General features: G+C 42.1%; 1 protein-coding gene across 1 annotated transcript in view; it reads left to right on the top strand.

Annotated features, from left to right (window-relative positions):
• LOC138664937 (fer-1-like protein 4) overlaps positions 1–14,839 on the top strand; it is a 355,430-nt gene that overhangs the window by 317,219 nt on the left and 23,372 nt on the right. The window contains exon 39 of the mRNA XM_069751990.1: positions 6,753–6,931. Coding sequence (XP_069608091.1) covers positions 6,753–6,931 — 179 coding nt within the window. The remainder of the gene's footprint in view (positions 1–6,752; positions 6,932–14,839) is intronic.

The raw sequence follows: 14,839 nt of genomic DNA, 5'->3' as shown, positions 1-14,839 counted from the left end.
GAGAGAATGTGGAGAATACGGAAGTTTGCTACATATGTTTTGGAAGTGTCCAAAGGTGAAACCCTTATGGAGACAGGCCACAAAACTAATCAACAAAATATTAAAAGATAACATCATAGTTACCCCAGCAATGGCCTTGTTGTCTTTACAATGGGAAAGCATTGACACAAATGCGAGACCTATTATAATCCACATTTGTTTAGTGGTTAAACAAATTATAGCATTCCATTGGAAAAATCCAATTTTACCAGCCTTTACTGAAATCATAGACCAAATTAACCTACATAAAGCATATGAAGAAAACTTTGCAATAGCAAACAACTATTATAAGAAATATGATAGGAAATGGAAGAAATGGGTTGAGGTATATCCCAACTTACCACATTAAAAGGAAAGGTGACAATTAATGTATACCTGTGAAGGTAATATATGTTAACCTGTTAATAATTGTTAATAATTAATCAAATTCTGTTATGACTGGACAGCATGTCCACAATTTTTCTCTTACCCTTTTCCCATTCCCACTTCCCTCACCTCCCGCTCTCTCCCCACCCTTATTTCCTTGAAAGTTGGATATATGATTATCTACAAAACACAATATTAAATTTCAAAATGCTTAATAAAAATTATTTGAAAGGAAAACGTTCGCCAATCTCAAATTCGCCATGAATGTTGCACATTCAGATTCGTGTTCGCTTTCATGAGCATTTTTACTCAAAGATGACAAAATTCGGTCAGAGTTTGGTAAATCATTGAGTTTCCACTAATGCTTTTGTTATTACTTTGGCTAGGATAGTGGCGCTGCATGATGTACGGGGGGAACATGTTTGATGAGAGGAGGGGGTGTGGAGATGTTAGAGGAGCACTCTCTTTATTTTGCCTCTTAACTTTGTCTGTTGATTCTGGCAAAAACCATCCACAGCATCCAGACACAAGGCCTTGTGTCACTAGCTGTCGAAGTCACATGTCCCTCTCCATAAAAAAGTGGACATGTTGTTTTGGCACCATTTTGTCAGTGTAGTAGAGCCGAGAGGCCGCTACTGCTGCTGCTTCAGTACAGTTATATGAAAACATTTGGGTACCCCTATTAATCTTAAGCTTAATGTTTTATAAAAATAGTTTTTTTTTCGACAGCTATTTCAGTTTCATATATCTAATAACTGTTGGACACAGTAATGTTTCTGCCTTGAAATGAGGTTTATTGTACTAACAGAAAATGTGCAAGCATTCAAACAAAATATGACAGGTGCATAAGTATGGGCACCCCACCAGAAAAGTGACATTAATATTTAGTAGATCCTCGTTTTGCAAAAATAACAGCCTCTAGTCGCTTCCTGTAGCTTTTAATGAGTTCCTGGATCCTGGATCAAGGTATTTTTGACCATTCCTCTTTACAAAACAATTCCAGTTCAGTTAAGTTTGATGGTTGCCGAGCATGGACAGCCCTCTTCAAATGATCCCAGAGATGTTCAATAATATTCAGGTCTGGGGACTGGGATGGCCATTCCAGAACAGTGTAATTGTTCCTCTGCATGAATGCCTGAGTAGATTTGGAGCGGTGTTTTGGATAATTGTCTTGCTGAAAGATCCATCCCCTGCATAACTTCAACTTTGACACTGATTCATGAACATTATTGTCAAGAATCTGCTGATACTGAGAGGAATCCATACGTCCCTCAACTTTAACAAGATTCCCGGTGCCGGCATTGGCCACACAGCCCCAAAGGATGATGGAACCTCCACCAAATTTTACTGTGGGTAGCAAGTGTTTTTCTTGGAATGCTGTGTTTTTTGGCCGCCATGCATAACGCCTTTTTGTATGACCATGCATCCCAATCTTGGTTTCATCAGTCCACAGGACCTTCTTCCAAAAAGAAATTGGCTTCTCCAAATGTGCTTTTGCATACCGCAGCCGACTCTGTTTGTGGCGTGCTTGCAGAAACGGCTTCTTTCGCATCACGCTCCCATACAGCTTCTCCTTGTGCAAAGTGCGTTGTATAGTTGACCGATGCACAGTGACACCATCTGCAGCAAGTTGATGCTGCAGCTCTCTGGAGGTGGTCTGAGGATTGTCCTTGACAGATCTCACCATTCTTCTTCTCTGCCTTTCTGATGTTTTTCTTGGCCTGCCACTTCTGGCCTTAACAAGAACTGTACCTGTGTTCTTCCATTTCCTTACTATGTTCCTCTCAGTGGAAATTGACAGGTTAAATCTCTGAGACAGCTTTTTGTATCCTTCCCCTGAACAACTATGTTGAATAATCTTTGTTTTCAGATCATTAGACAGTTGTTTTGAGGAACCCATGATGCCACTCTTCAGAAGAGATTCAAACAGGAGAACAACTTGCAAGTGGCCACTTTAAGTAGCTTTTCTCATGATTGCATACCCCTGGCTATGAAGATCAAAGCTCAATGAGCTTAGAAAACAAAAAAAAGTGCTTTAGTAAGTCAGTAAAAAGTAGGTAGGAGTATTTAAAACAAGAAAATGATAAGGGTGCCCATACTTATGCACCTGTCAAATTTTGTTTGAATGCAGATTGCACATTTTCTGTTAGTACAATAAACCTCATTTCAAGGCAGAAACATTACTGTGTCCAACAGTTATTAGATATATGAAACTGAAATAGCTGTTGCAAAAAAAAAAAAATGTATATAAAACATTAAGCTTAAGATTAATAGGGGTGCCCAAACTGTTTCATATAACTGTATAGTCAGAAAGTTATCTAGGCGGTTGATAGTCAGTCAGCTAATTCAGATAGATAGGATCTTGTGTGGTTGTGAAACCAACCTTCCAGCAGATCAATCTTTTTAGCTCTATATGTGTGACACCAGGGCACATTTCAGCATATAACTCTTTTGTGCTGCTAATGTTATGCTTGAGTCAGGAGTCCACATGAGAGAATCTACAGGGTGGGCCATTTATATTGATACATCTAAATAAAATTGGAATGGTTGGTGATATCAACTCCCTGTTTGTGGCACATTAGTATATGAAGAGGGGGGGGAACTTTTCAAGATGGGTGGTGACCATGGTGGCCATTTTGAAATTGGCCATTTTAGATCCAACTTTATTTTTTTCAATGGGAAGAGGGTCATGTGACACATCAAACTTAATGAGAATTTCACAAGAAAAGCAATGGTGTGCTTGGTTTTAACATAACTTTATTATTTCATGAGTTATTTACAAGTTTATGACCACTTATAAAATGTGTTCAAAGTGCTGTTTAATGTGTTGGATTGTCAATGCAACCCTTTTCTTCCACTCTTGAAACACTGATAGCAACACCACAGAAGAAATGCTAGCACAGGCTTCCAGTATCCGTTGTTTCAGATGCTGCACATCTAGTATCTTTACAGCATAGACAATTGCCTTCAGAAGACCCCAAAAATAAAAGTCTAAGGTGGTCAGATCGGGAGACATTGGTGGCCATTCAACTGGCCCACGACGACCAATCCACATTCCAGGAAACTGTTCATGTAGGAATGCTTGGACCTGACACTCATAATGTGGTGGTGCACCATCTTGGGTGTCAGGTCCGAGCGTTTCTCATTAAGGGAGAGCATGAAGGCACAGGTGGAGGCCCTAAAGGAGATGGATGAGGCAGAAGCAGTGAAGAAAGGGTTAGATACTGAGGTTTGTACCACAAGCCTTGGGAAATCCAAGATTTGCTGTCTAGTGACACCTTGGTGTTTTGTGATTTAGTTAACAATTCTTTGGTGTGCAGTGGTTTAAATCTCCAAAACTAGGTGTTCAGTAGTTTAGTTCTCCAACTCTTGTTGCCTACTAGTTTCGTTCTCCATCTTCTGGTGTGTAGTGGTTTAGTTATCCAACTTTAGGTGTTTAGCAGTTTATTTCTCCAAGCCCTGTTGTCTAGTAGTTTAGTTCGCCATCTTCTGGTGTGTAGTGGTTTAGTTATCCAACCCTGGGTGTTTAGTAACTTAGTTTCCCATCCCCTGTTTTCTAGTAGCTTAGTTCTCCTTCTTATGGCTTGTAGTGGTTTAGTTCTCAATCCCCAAGCACCCTGCAAGCCTTAGGGATTCCAAGACTTGTGAGCAGCTCCTTCCCCGCCTGCCCCCACTGCCACCAGAGTCACCCAGTTCCCTGTCAGCAAGATGTTATGCTGTCCATACTTGCTCGTCCCGGTTTCAGTGTTGAAATGCACCTCATCAGACTTTTTTCAAGGAACGAGTGATGTCGTCTACGACATGCTGGTATAGCTCCGGCAAATCTTTCTTACAGAAGTAATGGCATCTTGGCAACTGGTACTGGGGGACTGCGACAGCCATCAGCTTTCAGAAACCATCTGTATCCAAAAGGCGGAAAGGCTTAATTTCCATGGCCATCAGATTGAATTGGCCATCCATTTATCACAGAGATCAGAGGTCGGGAGTCACTCAGAACCACCCTCTGTGATCTTTGAGTGAAGAGCTCTCAGATAGCCCAATTACATGATTGCGCGACCATCAACAGAGGAGGCTGCAGGCTGTTCCTAATAATTAGTTATTGGAAAACTAACTATACGCATATGGCATATACACCTCCGGATTACAATGCATGGAATATGTGTATATACTGACGTATGATCACTTCTAACTCCACGATAACCCTACACTACTCACTGCCACCACCAATCCTTTTTTAAAAGTAAATAAATACAGACCGATTGGACGCCATTCTTCTTTTGAGGTCCACGCCATAAGGCTCTTCCATTCCCTTTCCCTCAGAGTAGCAGTCATATACCATCCCACAGGCTCACTCACCCACTTCCTTGACCACTTTTCTGCCTTGCTGCCACATTTCATGTCCTCAGAATTATCAACCCTCTTCCTGGGAGACTTCAACAGCCCCACTTCCCCAACTGCATTCCAGCTTCTATCTCTACCCACTTCTCTTGGCCTCTCACAACTTTCAACTTCTGAGTCACACAAAGACGGTAACATCCCTGATCTGGTCTTTGTCTGGCTCTGTTCAATCTCCTACCTAGATAACTCACCTCTTCCATAGGCAGCATCAATAGTAAAAAGTTGGTCACACAGGGTTAATAGCAGCGTTAACGGAGTGCGTTACCCTCGGCATAACGCGGTCTGTTAACGCTGTCATTAACCCTGTGTGAGCGCTGAGTGGAGGGGAGTATGGAGCGGGCGCCGGGCACTGACTTTTCGGGAGTAGGGAGTGACAAATTCTTGGCCAGACTGTGCCCGTCGCTGATTGGTCGCGGCAGCCAGGACAGGCAGCTGGCGAGACCAATTAGCGACGTGGGATTTCCGGGACAGACAGACAGACGGAAGTACCCCTTAGACAATTATATAGTAGATTATTTGCGAAATTGATGACACTTTAGTGATGTGTGTCAATAATTTGGGGAAATGTTTGTACTCCAAGTTTGGTCTCCTTTATGTGTGTTTCCTGTAGCAGTAGGGCCCCTAGGCCGGCAGACCTGCAATTACTTTCAGTCTACTACCTATGTTACTATCCTTAAATTTTTATATAATTTATGGTATACCAAGCTGATATTTGGCCACCTGAGTGTGGCTGATCAAAAATCATGTTTAAGATGTTGCATGAGGTATCAGGGCTCCCAGCAGAGCAGGCTTACACCGGTGCCTCACCCACCTCATCTTAATTTAAACTTAAATTCAAAGCTGTAAATGCTGGCCCAAGCCCTGATACCTCATGCATGGCCCATGGCTGACTGCTGCTGTGCCATTATCTAATTTGTACTGTGGGTCAAGCTTTATGAGCAGCTTTTTGCCCCCCCCTGAAAGTGTTGTCTATGCATTTGATTTTGCTTCCCATTGAATTCATTGAAGTTCAGATAGGTTTGACGAACTGGTTGGTGAACTGTTTGGGTGAACATTCGTCTCTTTGCCAAATCCGAACCAAACTGAACCTTGAAAGGTTCATTAATCTCTACTCACAAACCACTTGAAAGACTCTGTCTACTCATTTTTATTGTAAAAAAAAACCCTGTTCATATATCTTCTAAAGGAAAAGTCTCCAAACTAAACACTGTCCAATGAAAAGGCTGCAAAAATTCTTAAAAATTTTTCAGAACCACTTCAGGAAATTTTTACTCTGTGTGCATGCTGCTAATTCGGTTTGGACTTTCCATTTGTCTGTACCATTTAAAGAACAAATGGAATTAATCTAAAAAAAGTCTGACTCATAAAAGATGTAAATAGAAGGGAACCTATTGATCATGATCGCGTACATCTTAGATATGCAATGAGTCATGTTTGAGAATGGAAGAGTTCTGCATTCTGCGCTCTTTCTTCTGTGCTAAAAATGGACACATAACAGAACCGAAACAGATTTCACAATAACAGAATGGACAAATTGAAAGTCCAAAATAAAATGTGAACAAAAGCCTCCTACACACGTTAGACTAATATCAGCTGCACCTGCCAATATCATTGGGCTTGGTGGACCCTTTAATGTGTATGGAGGGTGCAGGTCAACTGAATGTCAGTGGAGATGTTGATCGGATATGTCAGATTTTGGACTGCCGAATGCAGAGATGTCTGAAACACAGGAGCCCTTGACCAGGTGAATGCTCCTTTGTATGGGAATGGCATCCAAGATGGCTGTTGCCCCTTGACTGGGTTAACGATCATTTGTATGGGAATGGCATCCAAGATGGCTGTTGTCTCAATGATTGGCCGAAGCATCATTCGACCAATAGGCATCTAGTGTGTGTGGGGACCAATAGTCTTCTCACATTGTGTTTACTTTTCTTATGTATGGTTTTCAGAAGCTTTTGTGAGAGATAAGAACAAAGAGGAAGATGAGATGCTCTCCGGTTATGATGAACATAAAGCACTCTACGTTCTACAGCACTGGGATGACATGCCAGAGTATGGTACCAGACTTGTCCCAGAACATGTAGAAGTAAGGACCTTGTACAATCCAGAGAGCCCAGGCCTGGGACAGGTAATTAATTAAATCCAGATAAAACTGTTGATGGATGATTTACATAACAAGTATTGAAAAATTATAAGAAATGTTCATAATTAAAGTGAACTGTCTCCTTAAAATATTGCATAATGTCTAGGCACAAATTTCTGGCTAAAAAATCTTAACCCCTTAGTGAAAACCAATATGCATTAACCCCTTAAGCCCCGAGGGTGGTTTGCACGTTAATGACCGGGCCAATTTTTACAATTCTGACCACTGTCCCTTTATGAGGTTATAACTCTGGAACGCTTCAACGGATCTTGGCGATTCTGACATTGTTTTCTCGTGACATATTGTACTTCATTTTAGTAGTAACATTTATTCGATATAACTTGCGTTTATTTGTGAAAAAAACGGAAATTTGGCGAAAATTTTGAAAATTTCGCAATTTTCCAACTTTAAATTTTTATGCCCTTAAATCACAGAGATATGTCACGCAAAATACTTAATAAGTAACATTTCCCACATGTCTCCTTTACATCAGCACAATTTTGGAACCAAAATTTTTTTTTGTTAGGGAGTTATAAGGGTTCAAAGTTGACCAGCAATTTCTCATTTTTACAACACCATTTTTTTTTAGGGACCACATCTCATTTGATGTCATTTTGAGGGGTCTATATGATAGAAAATTCCCAAGTGTGACACCATTCTAAAAACTGCACCCCTCAAGGTGCTCAAAACCACATTCAAGAAGTTTATTAACCCTTCAGGGGTTTCACAGGAATTTTTGGAATGTTTAAATAAAAATGAATATTTAACTTTTTTTCACACAAAATTTATTTCAGCTCCAATTTGTTTTATTTTACCAAGGGTAACAGGATAAAATGGATGCCAAACATTGTTGTACAATCTGTACTGAGTACGCTGATACCCCATATGTGGGGGTAAACCACTGTTTGGGCGCATGGCAGAGCTCGGAAGGGAAGGAGCGCCATTTGACTTTTAAATGCAAAATTGACAGGAATTGAGATGGGACACCATGTTGCGTTTGGAGAGCCACTGATGTGCCTAAACATTGAAACCCCCCACAAGTGACACCATTTTGGAAAGTAGACACCCTAAGGAACTTATCTAGATGTGTGGTGACCACTTTGACCCACCAATTGCTTCACAGAAGTTTATAATGCAGAGCCGTAAAAATAAAAAATCATATTTTTTCACAAAAATGATCTTTTCGCCCCCAATTTTTTATTTTCCCAAGAGTAAGAGAAGAAATTGAACCTCAAAAATTGTTGGCCAATTTGTCCTGAGTACGCTGATACCCCGTATATGGGTGTAAACCATTGTTTGGGCGTATGGCAGAGCTCGGAAGGGAAGGAGCGCCATTTTACTTTTCAATGCAAAATTGACTGGAATTGAGATGGGATGCCATGTTGCGTTTGGAGAGCCCCTGATGTGCCTAAACATTGAAATCCCCACAAGTGACACCATTTTGGAAAGTAGACCCCTTAAGGAACTTATCTAGAGGTGTGGTGAGCACTTTGACCCAACAAGTGCTTCACAGAAGTTTATAATGCAGAACCGTAAAAATAAAAAATCATATTTTTTCACAAAAATAATCTTTTCGCCACCAATTTTTTATTTTCCCAAGGGTAAGAGAAGAAATTAGACCACAAAAGTTGTTGTGCAATTTGTCCTGAGTGCGACGATACCCCATATGTGGGGGTAAACCACTGTTTGGGCGCATGGCAGAGCTCGGAAGGAAAGGAGCGCCATTTGACTTTTCAATGCAAAATTGACTGGAATTGAGATGGGACGCCATGTTGCGTTTGGAGAGCCCCTGATGTGCCTAAACATTGGAACCCCTCACAAGTGACACCATTTTGAAAAGTAGACCCCTTAAGGAACTTATCTAGATGTGTGGTGAGCACTTTGACCCAACAAGTGCTTCACAGAAGTTTATAATGCAGAGCCGTAAAAATAAAAAATCTTATTTTTTCACAAAAATGATCTTTTCGCCCCCAATTTTTTATTTTCCCAAGGGTAAGAGAAGAAATTAGACCACAAAAGTTGTTGTGCAATTTGTCCTGAGTGCGACGATACCCCATATGTGGGGGTAAACCACTTTTTGGGTGCATAGCAGAGCTCGGAAGGGAAGGAGCGCCATTTGACTTTTCAATGCAAAATTGACTGGAATTAAGATGGGACGCCATGTTGGTTTGGAGAGCCCCTGATGTGCCTAAACATTAAAAACCCCCACAAGTGACACCATTTTGGAAACTAGACCCTCTAAGGAACTTATCTAGATGTGTTTTGAGAGCTTTGAACCCCCAAGTGTTTCACTACAGTTTATAACGCAGAGCCGTTAAAATAAATTTATTTTTTTTTCGCAAAAATTTTTTAGCCCCCAGTTTTGTATTTTCACAAGGGTAACATAATAAATTGGACCCCAAAAGTTGTTGTCCAATTTGTCCTGAGTACGCTGATACCCCATATGTGGGGGGGAACCACTGTTTGGGCGCATGGCAGAGCTCGGAAGGGAAGGAGCGCCATTTGGAATGCAGACTTAGATGGATTGGTCTGCAGGAGTCACGTTGCATTTGCAGAGCCCCTGATGTACCCAAACAGTACAAACCCCCCACAAGTGACCCCATATTAGAAACTAGACCTCCCATGGAACTTATCTAGATGTGTTGTGAGAACTTTGAACCCCTAAGTGTTTCACTACAGTTTATAACGCAGACCCGTGAAAATAAAAATTATTTTTTTTTTCACAAAAATGATTTTTTAGCCCCCAGCTTTGTATTTTTACAAGGGTAACAGAATAAATTGGACCCCAAAAGTTGTTGTTCAATTTGTCCTGAGTACGCTGATACCCCATATGTGGGGGGGAACCACTGTTTGGGCTCATGGCAGAGCTCGGAAGGGAAGGAGCGCCATTTGGAATGCAGACTTAGATGGATTGGTCTGCAGGCGTCACGTTGCATTTGCAGAGCCCCTGATGTACCCAAACAGTAGAAACCACCCACAAGTGACCCCATATTGGAAACTAGACCTCCCATGGAACTTATCTAGATGTGTTGTGAAAACTTTGAACCCCCAAGTGTTTCACTACAGTTTACAACGCAGAGCCGTGAAAATAAAAATCCTTTTTTTTCCCACAAAAATGATTTTTAGCCCCCCAAATTTTTATTTTCCCAAGGATAACAAGAGAACTTGGACCCAAAAAGTTGTTGTCCAATTTGTCTCGAGTACGCTGATACCCCATATGTTGGGGTAAACCCCTGTTTGGGCGCACGGGAGAGCTCGGAAGTGAAGGAGCACTGTTTTACTTTTTCAATGCAGAATTGGCTGGAATTGAGATCGGACGCCATGTCGCGTTTGGAGAGCCCCTGATGTGTCTAAACAGTGGAAACCCCCCAATTATAAATGAAACCCTAATCCAAACGCACCACTAACCCTAATCCCAACTGTAACCCTAACCACACACCTAACCCAGACACACCCCTAATTCTAATCCCAACCCTAATCCCAACCGTAAATGTAATCCAAACCCTAACCCTAGCCCCAACCCTAGCCCTAACCCTAACCCTAACCGGAAAATGGAAATAAATACATTTTTTTTAATTTTATTATTTTTCCCTAAGGCTAGGTTCACATTGCGTTAGGGAAATCCGTTTAGCACTAGCGGATTGCGCTAACGCAATGTCTTTTTAGGTGTCGTGTTTAGTGGTCGCGTTAACGTCCCCGCTCTGGAAGATCGGGGATCGGACCTCGGGCGCGCCGCGGACGCTGCAAGCAGCGTCTGAGGCGCGCCACAAAAGAATGGCACCTTGCTAGCGCGAGCCGAAAATGGCACGCTCTAGCGATGCGCTACACCTGAAAATCACATTGCTGTCAATGGTTGTGCTAACGGACCCGTTGCACGGCGTTAATTGTGACATTTTCGCCGTGCAACGCTGTCCGTTAGCGTTAACCCATTAACGCAATGTGAACCTAGCCTAACTAAGGGGGTGATGAAGGGGGGTTTGATTTACTTTTATAGCGAGTTTTTTAGCGGATTTTTATGATTGGCAGCCGTCACACACTAAAAGACGCTTTTTATAGCAAAAAAGTTTTTGCGTCTCCACATTTTGAGACCTATAATTTTTCCATATTTTGGTCCACAGAGTCATGTGAGGTCTTGTTTTTTGCGGGACGAGTTGACGTTTTTATCGGTTACATTTTCGGACACGTGACAGTTTTTGATCGCTTTTTATTCCGATTTTTTTGTGAGGCAGAATGACCAAAAACCAGCTATTCATGAATTTCTTTTGGGGGAGGCGTTTATACCGTTCCGCGTTTGGTAAAATTGATGAAGCAGTTTTATTCTTCGGGTCAGTACGATTACAGCGACACCTCATTTATATCATTTTTTTTATGTTTTGGCGCTTTTATACGATAAAAGCTATTTTATAGAAAAAAATAATTATTTTGGCATCGCTTTATTCAGAGGACTATAACTTTTTTATTTTTTTGGTTATGATGCTATATGGCGGCTCGTTTTTTGCGGGACAAGATGACATTTTCAGAGGTAACATGGTTATTTATATCCGTCTTTTTGATCGCGTGTTATTCCACTCTTTGTTCAGCGTTATGATAATAAAGCGTTGTTTTTTGGCTCGTTTTTTTTTTTTTTTTCTTACGGTGTTCACTGAAGGGGTTAACTAGTGGGCCAGTTTTATAGGTCGGGTCGTTACGGACGCGGCGATACTAAATATGTGTACTTTTATTGTTTTTTTGTTTTTTTTTTATGTAAAGAAATGTATTTATGGGAATAATATTTTTTTTTTTCTGCTTTATTTAGGAATTTTTTTTTTATTTTTTTTTTTACAAGTGTGGAAATTTTTTTTTTTACTTTTTCACTTTGTCCCAGGGGGGGACATCACAGATCACCGATCTGACAGTGTGCACAGCACTCTATCAGATCGGTGATCTGACATACAGCCGGGCAGGATTAGAGCTGCAGCTGCAGCCTGCTCCTGACCCGGAAGTGCTCCCTGCAGGACCCGGATGCAGCCCGGCGGCCATTTTGGATCCGGGGACTGCAGGGAGAAGACGCTCGGTACACGGTGAGCACATCACCGTGTACCGATCGTCTCAGGGAAGCCCGCAGGGAGCCCCCTCCCTGCGCGATGCTTCCCTGCACCGCCGGCACATCGCGATCATCTTTGATCGCGGTGTGCCGGGGGTTAATGTGCCGGGAGCGGTCCGTGACCGCTCCTGGCACATAGTGCCGGATGTCAGCTGCGATAGGCAGCTGACACCCGGCCGCGATCGGCCGCGCTCCCCCCGTGAGCGCGGCCGATCGCATATGACGTACTATCCCGTCCATGGGAATTAAGTCCCAGGTCACCTGGACGGGATAGTACGTCATATGGGATTAAGGGGTTAAAACGGCGTCTGCTGAGGGTACTTATTCCCTCATTGCCATTTTAAAATGGTGATCGGGAATAAGGCTGTAGCTTCCACCAGAATCGGAAAATATCTGAGGTATTGGCTACCGGGGGTTGCTGAGATGCCAGAGAACATTATCAGGGCCAGATTTTTTGGTGTCCGATCACATGGGATCACAAAAAAAGTGTGCCAGCTGTTTCAATGACTTCTCTCTCTTCTGACATGACATACATATGTCAGAGGAAAGAGAACTGATGCCTCCAAGCCAAGACCACCCAGTACCTCCACCATCCCCCGGCCTCTCCTGCTTCATCCCCCGGCCTAGTGTCATCTTCCTGGAAAAAAAATGGTTAGGGGTGTGTTGGGGATAGGGGTGTGTTAGGGTTGGGGTTAGGATGTGTTAGGGTTAGGGGTGTGTTAAGGTTGGAGTTGAGGTTAGAATTAGGATGCTTTCAAAAGTAAAACAAATGACGATATGACGGCTGGTGTTGAGTGCAATTGCTCGCTACTCGAGTTTGCATTGGGTGCTCGGGTATGAACAGAGTATTGAGGATTCCCGCATGGATTTTTGGGTGTCTAACAGCTGTGAAACATGCTGGGCAGGGACTCGAGCATGTCACCCAATTACCCCCGATGCAAATTCGAGTAGCGAGCACTTGCGCTCAACACTAATGGCGACATATTCAATATGATGACCTAATGTTATCAAATTCTGCTTCGTACCCATGGGTTAAAAATCCTCATTATACCCCTGGATAAAATCGTTGAGGGGTGTGGTTTACAAAATTGAGTCACATGTGGGGGATTTCCACAGTTTTGGCACATCAGGGGCTCTCCAAATACGACATGGCGTCCGCTAATTGTTCCATCAAATTTTACATTCAAAAAGTCAAACGACACTCCTTCTCTTACGAGCTCTGCCGTGCACCCAAACAATGGTTTTCCCCCACATATGGGATATCAACATGCTGAGGAGAAATTGTACAACAAATTTTGGGGTCGATATTTTTCCTGGCACCCTTATGAAAATAAAAAAAAATTAGGCCTCAATTAATTTTTTTGTGAAAAAAGTTAAATGTACAATTTTTCCCACATTCTAAAAATTCTTGTGAAGCACCTGAAGGGTTAATAAACTTTTTGATTGTGGTTTTGAGCACCTTGAGGGTTTTAGAATGGTGTCACTTTTGGGTATTTTCTATCATATAGACCTCTCAAAGTTTTCAAATGTGAGGTGGTCCTTAAAAAAATCGTTTTGTAATTTTTTTTTTAAATGATACATCGCTGATCAACTTTTAACCCTATAACTTCCTAAAAAAATGTTGATTCAAAAATTGTGCTGATGTAACGTAGACATGTGGGAAATGTTATATTTTATGTGACATATCTCTCTGATTTAAGGGCATAAGAATTCAAATTGCTAAATTTTCACCAATTTTTTTTTTCACAAATAAACACATGTTACAATAGTACAATATGTCATGAAAAAAAACAGCCTCAGATTTAGTGGGATCCATTGAAGTGTTCCAGAGTTATAACCTCATAAAGTGGTACTGGTCAGAATTGTAAAATGTGGCTTGGTCATTCAGGTCAAAATGGGCTCATCATTATACTGTATCTCTACAGGGGTCAAGGTGCTCTACTTCATTGAATCATTGTGATCAATAATCACAATAAAACCATTAAAATTACATAAGATTAAGAATATCATGTTAGCCTGCCAACAGAGCAGTGTGTTTTACTATAAGTATAATGTTCCGTCTCCCACCAGTGTTATAGTGGACATGAATAGTCTGTTATGGCTTGTTTATTCAGTTTCTTAGGGTACCGTCACACACTGCCATTTCGATCGCTACGACGGTACGATTTGTGACGTTCCAGCGATATCGTTACGATATCGCTGTGTCTGACACGCAGCAGTGGTCAGGGATCCTGCTGAGAATCGTACGTCGTAGCAGATCGTTTAGAACTTTCTTTCGTCGCTGGATCTCCCGCTGGCATCGCTAGATCGGTGTGTGTGACACCGATCTAGCGACCTAGCGATGCGATCTAGCGATGCGTTCGCTTGTAACCAGGGTAAACATCGGGTTACTAAGCGCGGCCCTGCCGATGTTTACCCTGGTTACAAGCGTAAAACTAAAAAAAAAAAAACAGCACATACTTACATTCTGGTGTCCGTCAGGTCCCTTGCCGTCTGCTTCCCGCACTCAGTGACTGCCGGCCGTAAAGTGAAAGCAGAGCACAGCGGTGACGTCACCGCTGTGCTGTGCTTTCACTTTACGGCCGGCAGTCAGAGTGCGAGAAGCAGACGGCAAGGGACCTGACGGACACCGGAATGTAAGCATGTGCTGTTTGTTTTTTTTTACGCTGGTAACCAGGGTAAACATCGGGTTACTAAGCGCGGTCCTGCGCTTAGTAACCCGGTGTTTACCCTGGTTACCCGGGGACCTCGGCATCGTTGGTCGCTGGAGAGCTGTCTGTGTGATTTACGATTTATTTGTCTACGATTTA

Source organism: Ranitomeya imitator, chromosome 2, assembly GCF_032444005.1.
Source record: "Ranitomeya imitator isolate aRanImi1 chromosome 2, aRanImi1.pri, whole genome shotgun sequence".
In the NCBI taxonomy this organism is placed as follows: domain Eukaryota; kingdom Metazoa; phylum Chordata; class Amphibia; order Anura; family Dendrobatidae; genus Ranitomeya; species Ranitomeya imitator.
This window is presented reverse-complemented; position numbering and strand designations above follow the sequence as displayed.